Source organism: Mauremys mutica, chromosome 3 (genome assembly GCF_020497125.1).
Source record: "Mauremys mutica isolate MM-2020 ecotype Southern chromosome 3, ASM2049712v1, whole genome shotgun sequence".
NCBI lineage: Eukaryota > Metazoa > Chordata > Testudines > Geoemydidae > Mauremys > Mauremys mutica.
In genome coordinates, this window is record NC_059074.1 from 180,895,339 (window position 1) to 180,914,768 (window position 19,430).

At 42.2% G+C, this 19,430-nt stretch overlaps 1 protein-coding gene across 10 annotated transcripts in view; it reads left to right on the forward strand.

Annotated features, from left to right (window-relative positions):
- NRXN1 (neurexin 1) overlaps positions 1-19,430 on the forward strand; it is a 1,323,847-nt gene that overhangs the window by 1,026 nt on the left and 1,303,391 nt on the right. For 9 of the 10 annotated variants that reach the window (XM_045010135.1, XM_045010134.1, XM_045010138.1 and 6 more), the window contains exons 1-2: positions 2,059-2,507; positions 3,706-5,254. In XM_045010135.1, the coding sequence (XP_044866070.1) occupies positions 4,516-5,254 (739 nt within the window). In that variant the 5' untranslated portion in view covers positions 2,059-2,507; positions 3,706-4,515. Of the gene's footprint in view, positions 1-2,058; positions 2,508-3,705; positions 5,255-19,430 lie in introns of those variants that run through there. The other variant, XM_045010133.1, reaches the window with a different exon arrangement.

A 19,430-nucleotide genomic window follows, 5' to 3' on the forward strand; every position in this document is an offset into this window, starting at 1 on the left:
AAGCATTTTACTTAACCGATGAGCAGCGGAGTCCAGTATTCTCACCTTATGTGTTTTGTATGGGGGGAGGTTTGTACCCGAGGGTCCACTTAAAACATGTATGCTAAATAATTTGCCCTCTTTTTACAATAAAGCTGCCTCTCCTGCTTTCAAAATGACTAGACAGACTGTGCTGTTTATCGATAGTATATGAAATGTAGCGGTCATAATAAATAAGCAGTTAGGGTTTTTTCCTCCGCTTTTTCTTTCTTTCTTTCTTTCTTTCTTTCTTTCTTTCTTTCTCTCTCTCTCTCTCCCCTGTTGTTGTGATATGTGCGTATATGTATGAAAGAGAGAGAGAAGCAGCATAGACAGATAGGCAGAGAACGAGAGAGTGTCATCAATTTCACCTAAAAAAGATCTTCAAGTGGGATCCCCTGGCTCTATGGCTCTCCGCTGACAGCTGTAGGGATCGCTCTGTCATTCACTCCAGGCTCACACCTTCCCTGTGCACACACACACACACACACACACACACCAGCTGGTCATTTCCCCCGTCCTCCTCCTCCTGATCTCCACCTTCCCTACACGTTCACACTACACACGGAACCATTCCTGCTGTACATCCCTCCTCCCCCTCAACACATACATATAACTGCTTTTTTCACACTCCCTCTAGATGTGCACCTCACTCACACACAGGACGCCTTCCCACACATAATCAACCCCATTCATGTGGCTCCGCCACATACACAAAATCACCCACCTGTGCCCCTATTCCTGGGGCCCCACCTGACATACACAATCATTCCTTCCCTGCACTCACTCTACTCCCTCCCTCCCCTCTGGCTCCCTCCTGCTACACACACACACACACACACACACACAGAAACACACACACACACACAATTACCCTACAGTGAACCCCTGCGCCCCCCCCCCCGCACACACCTCTCTCTCTCTTTCTCTCACGGTGTCACATGCTTACAATCTCTCCCACTCTTCACTCCTCCCCTCCATACCTATGCAGACACACAACTCATCACAACGACCCCCCAAAACACAAAACGACCCCCCATACACAGTTAATCCACTTCCACACACGTTATAACCCCCACAAAGCTCCACCCGTCCCTTTCACACACATATATGAAACCAGGCTAGACAAACAGTGCCCCATCAGTCGCACAAGGACCCACAATCACAATGTCACATGCACACACAAGGCTCCTCCGCTCATACATCCCCCCTTTCGAGTCCCAGACACAAGAGAAACCGGTACAGTAATACACACATTCGTCCCTTTCCCTTCACGTACACACAGTAACCTCCTACTGCTCTGTCTCATTCAGACACACAAAATGACCCCGTTTTTCTCTCTCGCACACAATGTCCCATACACAATGACGCTATCATACAAGCACTATAGTAAAGTGACACCCCAAGTGATCCCCTCTCTTACTCCCACAGACCCCCCCCATACACAAACACACACACACTGACCCCACAAAAACACACGGCTGCTGTCTCTATCCCACACACGCACAGACATACCAATCACACACATTTCTTCTCCCCCCCACATACAGATGATCCACAATCTCACATACACTGACCCTCACACATTGCTCCCCCCCACACAGAGATCCACAGTCACAAACGCACTGACACCCTCAACAAACCCACGGCACAGCCACACACACTGACCCCCCCCCGCCCCTCCCCACACTAACTCCCTCAGACTGGCCCACAGTCACGCGCACTGTTCTCCCCCCCCCGACCCATAGTCACATACACACACTGCCCCCACACGCATACAGGCCCTCCAATCACGCGCACACAGACGCCCCCCCCCCCCGAACACGAGTGGGAGAGGGCTGGGGGCTGCGGACAGAGGCAGGGGACTCCGTGACGGGAGCTGCGAGGGTCTGTCCCGCCTGGGCAGCAGCGGGGTGGGCAGGTGAAATCTTCTCTCTGTCCCCGGCTGCAGGGAGGGGAGGAGCCGGTCAGCCGGGCGGGGCGGGGCGGGGCGAGCGGAGAAGCCCGGGCAGGGCGGAGCTGCCTCGGTGCTGAAGCCTGAGCACCTGGGCCGGTATGTGCGGAGCAGCCGCTCAATGCGGTACAATAAATTAATGCTGGCTACGAGGAAAGGGCGTGAATTGGACCCTGCGCTGCTGTGTCCGGACGCTCCAGGCCCGGGCTGGGGCAGGCACGAGCAGGGCGGAGGCTGCTCTGCGGGGGGTTGCCATCTCCTGGGGTGACACGTTTCCAGCAGGCGCTACCCAGTGTCTGTGATCGTCCAGCGGCATTGTCGAGGGCTGGCACCGACTGGGGGATAACAAAGGCCGGGGACAGCCTCGCCGGTGCCTGCCCGCTCTGCATCGCGTGGTGCTCGCAGTAGGTGACTGGCGATTAGTCGCTGCCGCTGCTGTCCATGAAGTTTCCAGTCCCACTGCTCCGCTTGGGTGCGGGTTCCTCTGGGGAACAACAAGCAAACATCGCTGAAGTTGCGAAGAGGCAAACAAAATGTAAGGGGGGGGCACTTAGCGGCTCAGCACACGCCGGGCGCGTGGGGCTGCGGGGTGTGAGCGCCCCGGGGAAGGGGCCGCTCGGGCAGCGTTGTGCTCCGGGGCCACACGCCCAAAAGCCACGGGGAAGGCTCGGCACGGGCCGTAGAGCCGAAATTCTCTCTGCCTGGCGGCTGCCGGCTCACAGCTAGAATGGAGGTGGGCGGGGAGGAGGAGTGCTCGTTGGCAGAGCCCTTAAAGCGGAGGGAGTGATTAGCAAACACGCATCTGTCGGGAAACATATACATAGGAGTCGGGGAGCGGAGAAATATGGGGGACACTCCCTTTAACGCTCCTGGAGTGCTTCGGCTTGAGAGAGCTCTTCGGAGGAACAGCCTGGATTGTGACAAATACATTATTTTAAAAAAATGGAGGACGAGGGGTGTCCCTCTTAAATAGGGATAATTGGGCATCTATGCAAAATACTGTACCCTAGCCCAGAAGGATTAAATACCTGATATTAGCTGAACTGTGATGTGCATAATGTCAACAGCATATCTGATGCCATTCGGATTTTTCCCTGCCGTAACAGATAATTTTAGCAGCAAAAGAGGTCAGATGACAGAGAAAAGCATAGTTTGAAATTTTCAGAACACCTTCTAAGAAACCACTGTAATTCTGCCTCACCCTGTGAAAATAATGCCATATAAATTCAAACCAGCTGACCCCTGCAGGGTGTTTGATCCACTTTACATGTTCTTAAACATACTGGAAATAATCAGAACCAGGCTAGGTGGCATGGCATGCATTAATATTGCTCTATAGTGTCACAGATGCAGATATTCTATTAAATGAATTAAGTTAAAGGGAAACTCAGGTATCAGTAAGAATAATTAATGCCTTTTAACAGCCCTTTCATTTTGAGCATAACAAGTCCTACAAAAATGAAATCTGGTACTAAAAGGTTTCAATGTTTGAAACAGTAAGTAGCAACCTTTATACAGTCAGTAGCACAAAAAAGCTAATTTTAGCATAAGGTTTAGGTTTAGTTTATATAACAAGATATAAATTCTCAATACCTCCAAATGTATTTACAAGTTTCTTTTCCCTACTTTAAACAATGGTTCAAGTTAAGCATAAACTCAGATAAATTATTAGTCATGTGATTTAAATGTTTGTAGGATATAATTTGATATTGGTTTGTTTTAATTCTTTGCAGATCAAAAAAACCCACAAAAACCTTGGATCATAGTTTTGGCCTTGTACAGGAGAACAGAAGAGAAGCTGTCATGCTTTGCATGTCAAGTAGCTACTGAGCTGCTTGACAGCTTCTGGATTCCAGCCCCACTGGGAATGAGGCAGCACAGGAAACCATGAGTAATGAGTCCTGTGGTCTGCTTCTGCTGCTATAACACCATGGCAGGCAGTCCATGATCCAATAGGAGGATCTGTCCTAGGAAGGCAGCGCTGGAATTGGTAATTTATTCCTTGAGAAAGGAGAGGAAAAACCTTTGGGAAAATACAGTTGGTGGATAACATGTAAAAAGAAGTCCACACACATTGGGATACTGATGCATTCTCGCTGGGTTTGTGGATCCACTTGGAGAAGGGTTTTTTGACATTTTCCCCCCCCCCCACTCCAAAGTTGGTAATGTGGGGTTTTGGTAAAATTTCTGCTGACTCATACATGCCTAGACACCTCTTGCTAAACCAAGTTGATAAGTGAGTAAGCCTATTGGTGCCTTCTTTTTTGCTGAAGATCTCTTGCAGTTCAGCCAAGATTGACCACCCAACACGTGGGTCATTCCTTGTAGGGGATCCCAGCTCACACGTGCATCTTGGGCACTCACAACCTGGGCCTCTCATGCTAGGGAGGCATTTACAATAACCACAGTGTAAAGGGGAAATAAGAGTGAGTCAACTGTCTAGCGTGAGAGGTGACTGGAAAGATTTTACCCTGTCTGCTCCAGCCCCCCTCCCACCTTCCCCCCCTCCACACCCCCCTCTCCCCCGCCCAACCCCACGAAGCATGGGGGCTGTGCTCCTCAAGCGTGGGGGCTGTCTCCTGCTGTGGCTGGCCCTGCTGCTGGGCTGCTGGACTGAGCTTGGCAGTGGCCTGGAGTTCCCAGGGGCTGAGGGCCAATGGACCCGCTTTCCCAAGTGGAATGCCTGCTGTGAGAGTGAAATGAGCTTCAATATGAAGACACGCAGCTCCAGTGGGTTGGTCCTCTATTTTGATGATGAGGGGTTCTGTGACTTCCTGGAGCTGATCTTGACTCAAGGTGGGAGGCTTCAGCTCAGCTTCTCTATCTTCTGTGCTGAGCCTGCCACCCTGCTGATTGACACACCTGTCAATGACAACCTCTGGCACACAGTGGTCATCCGCCGCCATTTTAAGAACACAACACTGCTCATTGACCAGACCGAGGCAAAGTGGGTGGAAGTGAAGTCCAAGCGGCGTGACATGACTGTCTTCAGTGGCCTCTTCTTGGGTGGGCTCCCACCCGAGCTCCGCTCAGCAACCCTGAAACTGACACTTTCCTCGGTGAAGGACCGGGAGCCGTTCAAGGGCTGGATAACTGATGTCAGGGTCAACTATACACAGGCCTCACCTGTGGAGAGTCAGGAGGTGCGGCTGGATGATGAGCAGAGCCGCCTGTGCGCCAGGGATGATGTTTGCCTCAACGGTGGCATCTGCTCGGTGCTCAACGACCAGGCTGTCTGCGACTGCTCACAAACTGGCTTTCGGGGGAAGGACTGCAGTGAAGGTAAGACTTCACTTTAGCTTGACCTACCAACCACTCCCTTAATGGAGGGGAAAGGTAGCAGATAAAGACTGCATGGTGTTTCCTCCTTAAGAGTGAATCTCTCTGATCTGTACTTTCCCCCTCCCCACCTCATCCCTGACCCCTCTGTTATATCTCAACCCTCCCTCGACCATCCTCCAAGTGTTTCTGTGACAGAATATGGTGTGATTATTTTCTCCAAAGTTGGGAGACAGGAAAGTGTAATCTGGGATTCTTTTTGAGCCAGGGTGTAATCTGGGGTTCTCCTTCATGGTAAACTAGGGTTGTTCCTGTTGATGGTGACCTGGGGTTATTTGTGGTGTGAGAGGGAGTAATATAGGGTATTCATGACAGGGGAAAGGGCAATCTGAGTTTACTCTTAAGAAATGGGTAATGTAGAATTATACTTGGGTAGGGACCTTATTTGATTTTTGGTGGGCATAGTGGAGAAATTATCTGGGTTTAATTTTCATTGGGGGTAGGGGAGGCCTGGATTTATTCATTCTCCATACTGGTATATTTATTTATATCAGAGTCTACTACATGCTTGAACTAAAATCAGTGATTTATTTGTGAAATTCCTTAATTGATGAGAAAAGTTAAACAAGGGGTTTATAGTTTCACACCAAGGGGAATGGCATAGTATTGTAATATGTTTAGCAATTCTAATGCCAGTCATGTAGACAGAGGGTAACAAGGGAAGTGGAAAATATTTACCCCACAGCTGGGAAATGATTGAATATTTATAACCAGTAAGAGAGCTAAGAAAAGGAGATGTTCCCTGGATTCTTGCCTACAAATAAATCACTGAGGAAGTGAGACTCATCTTTAGTGTCCATTATTATTGGGGATTTTGAAGCAATGTGAACATGTTTATTTTGCAAACATATCTAGAGCTTTTTAACAATACATTATTCTTAATTTTGCTAGTTCATATGCAACTACTTTGCAGCTATGTAAAATGACAGAGAATTTTTGTGTGTGTATTTAGAACAGAATTTAGGGGTATGTGAATGAGAATTATGAAAAATAATAGAATATATTAAAGGGTATAATAAAACTTCATATAAAAATTTGAACGTAAAAACATTAAAAGAAGGTAAAATAGGCAGTATGTATCCCAAATGAAGGTGGTCATTGAGCAGTTGCATGACATTTATGGCTGAGTAATTTTCCTGTATCATTTCTATCAAATTTCACTTACCATAGAAAAGAAGAAAGTGTTATTTGTGGGTGATCTTTATTATGTAACACCTTTTGTCTTTAGTGTTAATACTTATACATACAGTCATTCTGCATCCTGTTTACTTTGTCAGCTGTTTGTCAGCTCTGCCATTTGGGAAAAAAATCAAGTCTTTTTACATTTGTAAATATCATTACAATGAAAGAACAATAAAGGGTAGTTTCACAGTGTAACAAACTTGTACCTTCACTAGCACATAATTCAAGACACTGTAGGATGAGAACATATTCTATACTGATCTAAATAATGTTCATTTTTTTTATTTGGTACCAGATACCACTAGCCATGTGTGAAATATTGAGGTTTCCTTGTTTCTGTAAGTTAGGTCCTGTTATAAATCATGCAGAAAATGATCAAGTATTACAGTTTGGTTACTGCAACAATGGCAATTACAGATTGTTATAAGATTAATACATGAGAATACTCTATAAAAACAAATTATTTGGGCACACATTGCTCTTAACACCTCAAAGCAGTTTACTGAAATATTAATATAGATAAAACAATTACATGTAGAATCAACAGAAAGTGAAAAATCTCTTCTTTAAGTTAGGGAAGTAAAATGAAATGATGACAGGTATTTTTAAAGGAAAACCATATTACTCTATTAATATTAGAAACAAAAACAATGTATATTGGAAAATGTCTGATTAACATATATAATAGGAAACTATGTAGTAAATAGCATTTTGGAGCCCAACATTTGGGCGAAATCGTGGCCCCATTGAGGCCAATGGGAGTTCTGCCATTGACTTCAAAGGGGCTAGTATTTTACACATTATGTTTTGTAACCTCTAAGAAGCCTTATAAAATACTCAGAAGAGATATAATTTTAGCATAATACATATTTGCTCAGTACTGAATAATTATTTAGAACCTTATCCTGCTTCCATTGAAATAAAGGGCAACATTCTCATTTACATCAGTTGGACAGGACTGGGCTTATATTATTTGTTAATTAACCACTCAGAAGCAAACCTGTCAGCTTTTGAGGAAGGAAATAGTGGCTGTTTGTATCCACTTTCAAAGAGTTGAACTACTATATAATTACCTTGTTTTTCTTATGAGAAATTAGGTGGCACAGAAAATGGAGAGGGATAAGGTGATACCATTGTGCCATCAAATCCCTGCTATTGATCTTTACATTCTTTATTATCATGGCAATTATATCAATAACTTTTTCTATTACACAATGACTTTATAAAGAGTCAGATCTGGCATTTCTTGTGCATATGAGTTTCCCAATGGGATACTCTAGAACTGAAGAATTGGTACTTGGAATGGAGTGATCTAGATGGATATTTTTACTTCTGATTTACATTTTCATGTTTTTTTTTTGACTAGAGATAGTACACCCTCTTCTCACCTTCTTTGGCCTTACTCTTTTATCTGAAACTGTAACCAAACCTGTTCAGTTGCATTTTTTTTCCTGAGAAGGAAAAAAGTTCAGTAAATTTATTTTTCATTTTGTGTACCTCTGCACCTTTGTATTCTGGCTCAGGCCAGAGTTGTTATAAAATACAATGAGATATTTCTAGGCCATAGGAAAACAATAGTAACAGCTCTTTCAAAATTTCCATCTCTATTTTGCAGATTTGAGAGGTCTGGATAATTGCGATAATGATACCAACCTTGCAGTCCTTAGGATGGGATTTTCAATAGTATTTATGAGGTTTTAGAATTTTAAGAAAAAACTATTGACTTTGAATAGGTCAATTGGGAGTTAAGTGCCTAAATACCTTTGAAGATCTGGGCATTAGGCACTTTTGAAAATCCCATTTCTTAGTCTTTATTGAGGCAAAACTCCCACATAAGTACCAAGTACCACAAAACCTTATTTGTGTGAGAAATCTTTAGTCAAGTAAGTATTCCCATTGAGTTTGACTCCTCTATCCCTTGCTGGTGTAGATCAGGAGTAGCTTCATTTAAGTCAATTGAGTTACACCAGTTTGTAAGTGAGAGGAAAATTAGATACATTGGATTCAACTGAATTACTTGCTTGAGTAAAGATTACTCATCGGAGTCAAGGTTACAGACTCAAGACCCCGGTCAGTAAGAGTTTTTGGCCAAGTCAGAACAAAAGAACAGGCATTTTGCCTGAGTATAGACAGTATTGGGCCCAAGGGTTATTTAAAAAGGCATTCAAACTTCCAGCCATTTATCTGAACTGACCCAATCCTTCATACTTTTTAAAGTTGGCCCAATATTATCTGTAACCCCCAGTTTTAGCTTTAAAATCGTTGTGGCATTTTATTCCACATTTTTATTAATATTTTCAATATGGATTAGCTTTCTTATAGTGCCTTATCATAATTAGTAATATTTATGGCACTACGCGCAAATAAAAAAAATACTATTGTGGAGCTCTTCATCATGCCCCCAAATACTGCAAAGCTTCCAAAATGAAAACATGGAGTCAGTAGTGCCATAAGTGTACATGACATTAATTTTTGCTTTTATTGCATTTCTTATGCATTACACTGAAAATATTAGCTTGGGATATAATTTGCTACTGATATAGGCCACGGAAATTTTATTTCACCTCATGGAAGTGGCTTGATACAAAGAACAAAGAATTGCACAATTAGATAAAAAACTTTATCTGAGGAATATGACTCAGGGTAAAAATATTATAATGATGATACCAGTTTTCAAAGACATTTCTGAGAACTATCAGAGGACTCTATTCAATACTAACAGTTTGCAGTTTTGCATCGAGAGAAATTGGTGCGTTTTAGTTCTGAGATTGGGGGAAACTATTCATCAGAAAGACTGGTCTTTAATATCTGGTTTCTGGTAAAGTGAATTAGGATCCTGGACAGCTATAGAGGAAAGAGAATTTATGTTCAAGAACTTTCATCTCATCCTTCCTATTTTGCTCCTTATTTTGGAAATTCATAACCTAGAATAAGAAAGCTTTTTAAAATATTGAACTAGTCTATCAAAACAGGAATTTTATTTAAATATATATGCGAAGCCAGAACAGTCCAATGTATCACTTAGTTCAGTATTCTGTCTCTGACAGTAGCCACTACCAGATGCTAGTGCAGAAGGCTGAAATAAAACAAACACATAATGCACCTAAATACTTTGCATTGGCAGAAATTTCCTGGTGACCCCAGGAAATGTTTATGCCCTTATATTTTTTTAGTTATTTAATTACTAATATACAATTGTTTTCTTCTGATTAATTACTAATGTAATTTTCATATATATGTCCGATTCTTTTTTTGAATATTGCTAATACATTTGTCTCAGTCATATCCTGATGTGGTGAGTTCCAAACATAATTATTCTTTGGATTAAAAAATATTTCCTTTTAATATTAATTCATTTTTAATTTTGACTGTCCTCTTGGTCTTCTGTTAAGGGAAAGAATAAGGAATAACCATGTAGTCCTTCATAGGAAGGGACATCCTCATGATTAGATCTTCAGCAGTTGATTCCAGCTGTGGATTGTCATCTGTGGAGGTGATTTTTTCAGTGATTCAAGCCCATATGGCTCAAACTAGCCAGCCTTTGGATTTTTTTGTTTATATTTGCTTCTGCTTATTGGCCTGTTTTTAAAGTAATCTACTATTCCAAGTCCCCCTTTGAAATCCCTCATGTTCTAATTTCACTCCTGTCATGCCTTGCTTTTGAGCATAATATGAAAAACATGTCCATATTAATAATCCTTGCAAGGTGCACGTTTGCCTGCAAAGCTGTTCCATAGTCTTATGAGAGCCCTCAATTTTACATTGGAGGGAATCATAGCCACCTTCATTGCATCCTGCTTGAACTCTTAGGTAATATGGTCTCTGAAAAACACAGCATATGACCATAACATTTACCATGGGCAAAATTTTCCTCTTGGATCTACACTTCAGATCCCTTATTTTCAATTTGCATCATGTTACATTATCTGTACTTGTTCCACCTGTGGAATCCCCATCACTGTCAATGGCTTTCCGGGTGTTCTGCATGTGAGATGAGTGCAGCATGTGCTACAGAGATCCACAGCTGACTGAGTTAAGAATAGCTTTATAGGAAGCTTGGAATTTACTTTAAATCAAAACAGTTTAATATTTTTAAATAGTTTCTTTTTTATAATTACAATAAAAACATTTTTACAAAATAAACATTTAGGAAAATAGTCCCAGAACCCCTTTTAATTAGAATTGAAAACAGTGGATCCTTTGCACTCAGTAGTATGTAAATAGAACTATTATGATACCATTTTAAGCTAGGATTTTGCATGTTTTTGTAAATGCAATTTTGTTGCCAGGACTTTACATAGTAAGATATTGATTTCAGTTCCTCATGTAACATCTCAGCAATTCAAATATTGTGTCATTGGTTATGAGAAATGGACAGGCTGTTTTATATCATCTTGTAAAAGGGCTGCTTGTTGCACATTGCTAATTGTGGCATTGTAATTCTTCCAATGGACCCCTTATTGTACAGCATAAATCTTAGTACCCCAAAATCATTATTTTTTACATAGTGGGGCAGATGTTCCCATTTGTTCCAATCCCCAATGCATGTGATATTTCACTCGAGAGTCCATATTGCAAACCTATGGAGAAGTAAGATTCTTGAAGAATATGGCAAGAAATTTCACTCCTAGTGGCTTTTATCTAGGAGCTTTTATTAGACTGGTTATTCAGAAGCCCCCAGTTATATATTAAATTAGTATAATTGTCAACGTATGTAACAACTGCTGATTAAAAATAGCTGTTGTGATGTCATTAAAGGCTAACTTTAGTATTTGGTACATTCAAGTCTTTTAGCTTATTTTTGTATATATAACAAAAGTGCCCGGTAATAAATTTAAAATAAAGGTGCTGATCCAGCAACCACTGAAATCAATGGGAGTATCTGAACTGACTACAATGGCAGTTGGATCAGGGCTCTGTAAACTTTGAATATGTCGTCTTTTAAAAAGTGAGCTGATATTTACTAGGAACACATAAAAACATTCCAGGCTATAGAAAAGCATTTTCTCTGTTTTGCTACATTCTAACTGAAAATTGTATAAACTGATTTATGAAATTTAATTTTACTGGATTGTGATGGGTATACTGAGAATTTGTGTGCAAAATTGAAGCTGAGGGCTAATTAAGATGATTGAGTTATAAGCCTTTTAGAAATGGGGTTTATGATAGAAATGTGACAGACCCATAAATTTTCTGCTACTGCCAGTGCCACCATAATAAAGAAAAAACTGCCAGATAGAATACAGTATATCTTTTTTTTTCCTTAAAACAGTTAGATGTTATTTGTTTATTTATTACACTGAACTGGAATCTGTCTTATAAGTTTTAATATTACCCCTTGAATAAAATAGTTTGGGTTTTTCCCACCAAGTTTGACCCTTTCTCCACTGACTCCCTCCCTATGCTCCATTCATGGGATCTCAGAGCATAGATAGAGCTTTTCTGGACCAAGATCTCAATACGCAGCATTCAAACTTGCAGAGTTTAAGTTCAGTTTTGTCAGGCTAGAAAGCAGTACTTTTTGGTGAGTTTAATTTAATGTCTGAACTATTCTCTTGGCCATAGATGTATCCATTATAACCAACATGCACAAAAAGTCAGTAGCTAATATGAGTATAGAAGGGCGGAGCACAAGATTTTGAGCCAGCCTTGGTATTGTGTAGTATTGGGCAAGCCGCATCATCTCTTTGGTTTTAATTTCCCCATCTGTAAGATAAGGCTAATGATACCTAACTATCCACCTCACAGGAGCATTGAGGATTTTCTGCCTGATCCTCAGCCTTTGAAGGATTAGACCTTATAATATTAAACCCGCTCTGTGAAATCAAAGGTTTGCAGCTCACTCTAACATCCTGCAACATTTTCATTCCACACAGTCAGCTATCATCAGTTTGCTCTGCAGTTGCTCCCCATCTCCATCATCTGTATTAAACTCACCACCCAGCATGTTGCTCCTCTACTCTGCATAGCATCTCTTCCACTAGGTGGGCTGGAATATGTGGAATACTAGATGTGAGCTAATAGGCAAGGGAGAGCCAAGTAGCAGTTGGCCAATCTGGTTTTCTTCACTTCTGTTACACTCCCCACCTGCCACTCTCTCCAAAATTACTGTGCTCTAGGTCTGCCCTGTGCATCAATTAGGACCTAATAGTCAGTGTTTGAGCACAGAGGAGAACCCAGGCTCCCAGTGGTACATTTATAACATACTATCTATGCTATGCTCCTTTGTTTTGTATGGTGAAATTTCATTCTCTTTGGCCCTGATACTGCCACAGGATCTGCTAGCATGGAACTCTATATCCATATAGAGATCCATTGATTTCAGTGGGTCTCCACACCAGCACAGGGATCCATGCTAGGGGAAACTAAAGTAGAATTAGAAACTTTATTAGTGATTAACAGTTGGAATTAAAAAAAAATAACTTTTAGTGTCTATTAATTTCTTGACTCCTATTACTGTTTATCAACAGCAACTTTTATTTAGCTAGATCCTTCCCATTCATGTATTATTGTACTGTACAGTTAACCATGAGAGAGCCATCAATCAATGAGTAATAAACATACACAGAGAAATCCTTGAGTTCTTGAGTTACACCAAATATATTCAGCTAATCTAGTTTGGCTTGTATGAAGGCAATAAGCTGGCACCTTATGATAAAGGGAGGTTTAGATACTAGTGTTTTTTATCACTATGATTCTCCTGTGTTACTTTAGCCAGACCTTGAACCTTGAACCTTTGAGTTAGACTGCAGTAAGCCGTGAATTCAGTAGTCCTGGTAGATAGTAGATAGGGTGCAATCCTGAAAGGAGCTGAGAGCCCTCAATTTCCATTAAAGTCAATTTGAAGTCCCGTTGACTCATGTTTAGAATTATGGCAAACCTAGTAACCTGTTGATTCTGAACATAATATTCAACTGGGGACACAAAAGGAGAGGAGTTTGGGGTGAAATAAATAAACTGCTGATTCTGACTGTAGTTGTAATATTCATAAGAACGGCCGTACCGGGTCAGACCAAAGGTCCATCTAGCCCAGTATCTGTCTACCGACAGTGGCCAATGCCAGGTGCCCCAGAGGGAGTGAACCTAACAGGCAATGATCAAGTGATCTCTCTCCTGCCATCCATCTCCATCCTCTGACGAACAGAGGCTAGGGACACCATTCTTACCCATTCTGGCTAAAAGCCATTTATGGACTTAGCCACCATGAATTTATCCAGTCCCCTTTTAAACATGGTTATAGTCCTAGCCTTCACAACCTCCTCAGGTAAGGAGTTCCACAAGTTGACTGTGCGCTGTGTGAAGAAGAACTTCCTTTTATTTGTTTTAAACCTGCTGCCTATTAATTTCATTTGGTGACCCCTAGTTCTTGTATTATGGGAATAAGTAAATAACTTTTTCCTTATCCACTTTCTCAACATCACTCATGATTTTATATACCTCTATCATGTCCCCCCTTAGTCTTCTCTTTTCCAAGCTGAAGAGTCCTAGCCTCTTTAATCTTTCCTCGTATGGGACCCTCTCTAAACCCCTAATCATTTTAGTTGCCCTTTTCTGAACCTTTTCTAGTGCTAGAATATCTTTTTTGAAGTGAGGAGACCACATCTGGACACAGTATTCGAGATGAGGGCGTACCATGGATTTATATAAGGGCAATAATATATTCTTAGTCTTATTCTCTATCCCCTTTTTAATTATACCTAACATCCTGTTTGCTTTTTTGACCGCCTCTGCACACTGCGTGGACATCTTCAGAGAACTATCCACGATGACGCCAAGATCTTTTTCCTGACTCGTTGTAGCTAAATTAGCCCCCATCATGTTGTATGTATAGTTGGGGTTATTTTTTCCAATGTGCATTACTTTACACTTATCCACATTAAATTTCATTTGCCATCTGGAAACTCTATAGAGAGAAGGTCTTTTCATAGATTCAAGTATTTTAAAACATTATTATTTAAAAAACAGGCTTACAAAGCATTGCATAAACTGAACAGGGCCACCCGGGTGGGGGCAAATGGGGCAATTTGCCCCGGGCCCCGGGCTCCGCAGGGGCCCCCAACAAAACAGCTGAGGCTCTCGCCTCCGCCCCTCTCCTGGAGCCTTAGCACATCAAGCGGCGTCCTCAGACAGCGCCGCAGCGTGTCTCCGGTGGGGCCCCTGAGCCCCACCCTGCTCAGAGCCGTGTGGTGAGGGGGTGGGGCTGCGAGCTCCAGGCTGAGCTCAGCTCCCTCCGCTCTGCATGAGCTCACAGCCCCGCCCCCTCCCCACGCGGCTCTGAGCGGGGCGGAGCTCAGGCCCCGCCAGAGACATGCTGCAGCTGTTCAGCGAGGCGCTGAGGCTCTGGGTGAGGAGGGAGCCGGGGGTAAGAGGCTGGGGCCGTGGGAGTTGGCTAAGGGGCAGGGAGTCCTGGGGACAGTCAGGGCACAGGGAGGGGGCAGAGGTTGGGGGGGTGGGCAGGGAATGCGGGAGGTTGGATTGTGGGCATTCCAGGGGGTGGCTAGGGGCTGGGGCAGACAGGGAGCAGGGGTGGGGTCCCAGGATAGTGGTTGGGGGGGTGGGGTCTCTGGGGGATGGTGAGGGGACAAGGAGCAGGATGGGCCAGGGATTCTGAGGGGGGCAGTTGGGGGCAGGAAGTGGGTGGAGGTCGGATAGGGGGCAGGGCCAGGCTGTTTGGGAGGCACAGCCTTCCCTACCCTAAAGCTCATTCAGCAGTTTGAGGCTTGCAGAAGAGCCAAGCTGTTAGCTTTTCCATTAGGGCTACCATCCCTTTCACTTCTCAAATGCCAAATTATAGTCTACATGTAATTTCAGTGCCATAGGGAGATTCATGTCAGGGGAGGGTAGCTTCATTTAAAATTAGCCACTGGGGGGAAGGATCACATGAGAAGAGCAATATCCTTCCCAACCCTACCAAGGGAGACCCCCCCTCCCCTGCATTCCCTGAGGCTTCAGACGGGTTAATTCAGTGGTTCTCAAACTTTTGTCCTGGTGACCCTTTCACATAGCAAACCTCTGATGCGACCCCCCCTTTATAAATTGAAAACACTTTTTTATATATTTAACACTATTATAAATGCTGGAGGCAAAGCGGGGTTTGAGGTGGAGGCTGACAGCTCACGATCCCCAGTAATAACCTCGTGACCCCCTGAGGGGTCCTGACCTCCAGTTTGAGAACCCCTGGATTAATTTAATTTTAGCACCCTGTGTCCATTCACATGCATGTGCTATTTTGAGCATTTCAGTTTTGACAACATAGGCTCATCCCAGATTCTGGAACAAGCTCAAATGCTCAGTTTGTGGAGTATGTACATAAGCTATAGTAAAGAAAAACCCACAGTAACCGTCTCCAGTTTGTGAGGGACCACATGGAGCCAGTCTCTAGGAAACAGATAAATGCATGGAGATTAAGTCCATTAATGGCTATTAGCCAGGATGGGTAAGAAATGGTGTCCCTAGCCTCTGTTTCTCAGTGAGTGGAGATGGATGGCAGGAGCGAGATCACTTGATCATTACCTGATAGGTTCACTCCCTCTGGGGCACTTGGCATTGGCCATTGTCAGTAGACAGGATACTGGGCGGGATGGCCTTTGGTTTGACCCAGTATGGCTGTTCTTATGTTCTAACCTAAATGAACCCAAAGTTATGGAGACAGATATGAGTCAAGGAAGCCAGCAGAGTATCAGAAACCTGGAAAAATCTCTGCCTGGATGGGCTCAGGTGTTTGGTTACAAGCTGAGGTGGTTCAAAAGTTTTGGATTTTTTTTTTTAAGCAGAATTTTTTTATTGTTTCTTTAAACAATCAAATACAGCAAGCAGCAAATATTTGGCCACACACTTCTGAAACCTCAAACCATATTCAGGTTTTGGCAGACTAATTTCAGCTTTTCAATTAAAAAAACCACAACAAATTTTGAAGGAAAGCAGACATTGTCCGTGATTTTTTTTCTGCTTTTTAAAAACCCCTAGTTTTCGATCCAGAAAAAGTTTTGATGGAAAATATTTGTCCAACCCTTTTAATGAGCTTTAGTGCCTTTTAGCACTAGCTGATGCTGAGAACTGGTGATACCCTGTAAAGAAGTTTTCTCAAAACTGGGTTTGTGCCGAAATGCGGAAGGTTTATTTTTCCCAGGGGCGCCTGTGGAGGGGAGCAAGTGGGGCAATTTGACGTGGGCCCCGCAAGGGCCCCCAGGAGAATATAGTATTGCAATTTTTTTATAGAAGGGGCTCCCAAAATTTCTTTGCCCCAGGCCCCCTGAATTCTCTGGGCGGCCCTGAAACTGAAAAGTTGTGTGAGTAATTTTGTTTTAAATTTAAGGTACTCAATAGTTTATTGGAAAACAGGTGTTTTACTAGAAGTGAGATTTTTATATTGGTGATAATACAGGTATAATTTGATATGGACTTGTATCCAATGGAATCAACATGGCCATCATTGCCCACCATCGATTGTGAATTTTGTATATTATGCTTTAGTCTGTTATGCTGGAACTTAAATCAGACCTGTGCTTACTCTGTGGCCCATTGCATGAGATTTTATCATGAGAAGCACTACCCTGTTGATTTTTACCTCGTTTTACTTAAAAGCATAGAAGCTAGATTCCTATTATAATTCTAAAGTCTCTCTGTAGTTAAGAGTACATGTACAGCCATTAAGGAAGTGTTTGACATTACACTATGCAACTGGAGATATATACAGCAGTTCCAAAGTTTCAGAATAACTTCTTAATTTCGGCTGCATCTTAACCTCTGCCTTGCTCTTTGTCTTATGTGTTTTAAGTGTTTATAAAAAAATGACATTTATTTAGCAGAAATCTCCTTGAATATTTTCATTCTTAAAAAATTAAAATATACCAAGGCAAGCATACTGTATGTTCCATAAAAATAGGGATAATCTTTGCAACTCAGGGATCTTACAAACAAGTAAGTCCTAAGTACTTATCAGCTATATCCTGCAAATCTTTATTTAAGTATGTAGAGATAATCAGATGGATCAGGGATACAGGATGAGGACCTGTATACTAACATTCTAATTCTCTCAAAACTGAGTCCTTGATCCTGCAAACGCTTATGCATGTGCTTAACTGTAAGCATGTGACTTCAGTGAAAATACTCATGTAAATAAACTTAGCACACATGTAAGTATTTGCTGAGTAGTCGTTTACCCTGGGCAGTTCCAGTCTTGTACAGTAAAGGAATCTATTCAATATGCATAAAGTTTGCAGAATCAAGTCCTAATTGATGCAAATAAGACAATAAGCACACTTTAAAGAGCATTTTAAGTCATAAAGAGGAGTCATCATCCCAGCCTCTGAATGATGCAGAGACGATGAAAAACGCATTAATACAAGCGAAGGGCCTGATGCTGTGAACACTTATGCATATGAATAAAACTTTACCTATGTAAGTGTTTGCAAGATTAAGTTCTTAAGTTGGAAAGTAGAGGCACAAGATGAGGAGGGGAAAGTGGGCAGGAATATAGCATCTTTTTTCAAGACTACAAATGCCCCTGTGCATAAGCACCATGCATTTGGGACTTGGGGTTGTTAGGAGGTGTTCTTGGGAAGATGAGGTCAGAAAAGGGAAAAGCTGGCATAATTCCTTGGAAAACCAGTGGAATTTCCTCTAGAAAATCTCAAGAGTGTTAATGCTGACCCTGTCGTCATTAGCTCCTCTAAAGTTTGCCATTTTCCTTCATTGGACTAGAGAAGGGCGGGAGTGATTGAGACACTGGCACAACCTAGAAGCAAATAGCAGTGTGCCACCTGATGCAATGAGGCTGCTTGAGGAGGGTATCATGCAAGTAGTTCTGTGGTGATTGGCTTCCACCTGGAAGCCCTGAAATCTCAGGTCATCTCTGTTTAGATGGCCATGCCCACTGCCTCTTCTGCAGACTCACAAATTCCTCTGTTGCTCAAGGAGATGATGTAGGTGGAGAGAAACTAGCACTTCTTATTTTGCAGTGTCATTAAATTGCTATATACAGATTTTCTCAGCGATACAATGTAGAATATAATAAGATATCAGCCTGATTAAGAAAATAATTCTTTTCTTTTGTTCATAATGTTTACTGAAAATTATAATTCTGCACAAACAGCAGATCTTATGTCTCTACAGACAAAAATAATTAAGGACTATGCAATCTGTCTTATTTAAGGGGAGGTGCATAGTTGTGCTGTCGCACAAGCACCCCAGGGCCAGAGCATGACTAACTCCTTTCCTTCTTGGCCCATGCTGATTACCATTCTGTGTGCAGGTTGCTGCTTTGTGTGGATGCAGAACCAAAGCTCTGCCCACTCCCCCACTCCTGCTGGCCCTGAGTGTCATGGGAGAAGAATGGGGGAAAGTTGGGCATGTAGCCCCAGCTTATCCCTCTGCCTTTATGCCAGTGAGGCCATTAGGAGACATTAGAAGAAGCAATGAGCAGAAGCAGTGTTTTGTTTTTAATTTCAGTTTTCATTGCAGAGTTCAAAAATTAAAGAGGGAATCCCTGTATCAGTTTCAAAGTTATACAGATAGAAAATACTGTTCCAGTCTCTCTTTTCCACACTGCTCTAACTTAACAATGACTTTTTTCAGTAATTGAAGATTTTATAGACCATGATGTAGATTTCATCATTCAACACAAATCCATTCATAAATAAAATTTAAAATGTTTGATAGTTGATTATTGTGCAGTGCTTTTTCTTCATGTATCTACCTTTTAAAAATATCCACCTTTATACCAGCATCTAATTCCCATTTGAGGTAGTATTGGAGTCTGTAAAAAGAATATCATGTTGAATATCCATTAAATAACAGCTCCATGATTAAAACTCTTACAAAGGATTATGGATAAATCTACACTATGCAGTCACACTTCAGAACTTCACTGACATTCACCAAGGACCTGAATCTCCCATTAAGTCCTTGTAATTGATGGACCTTTAATCACAAGATA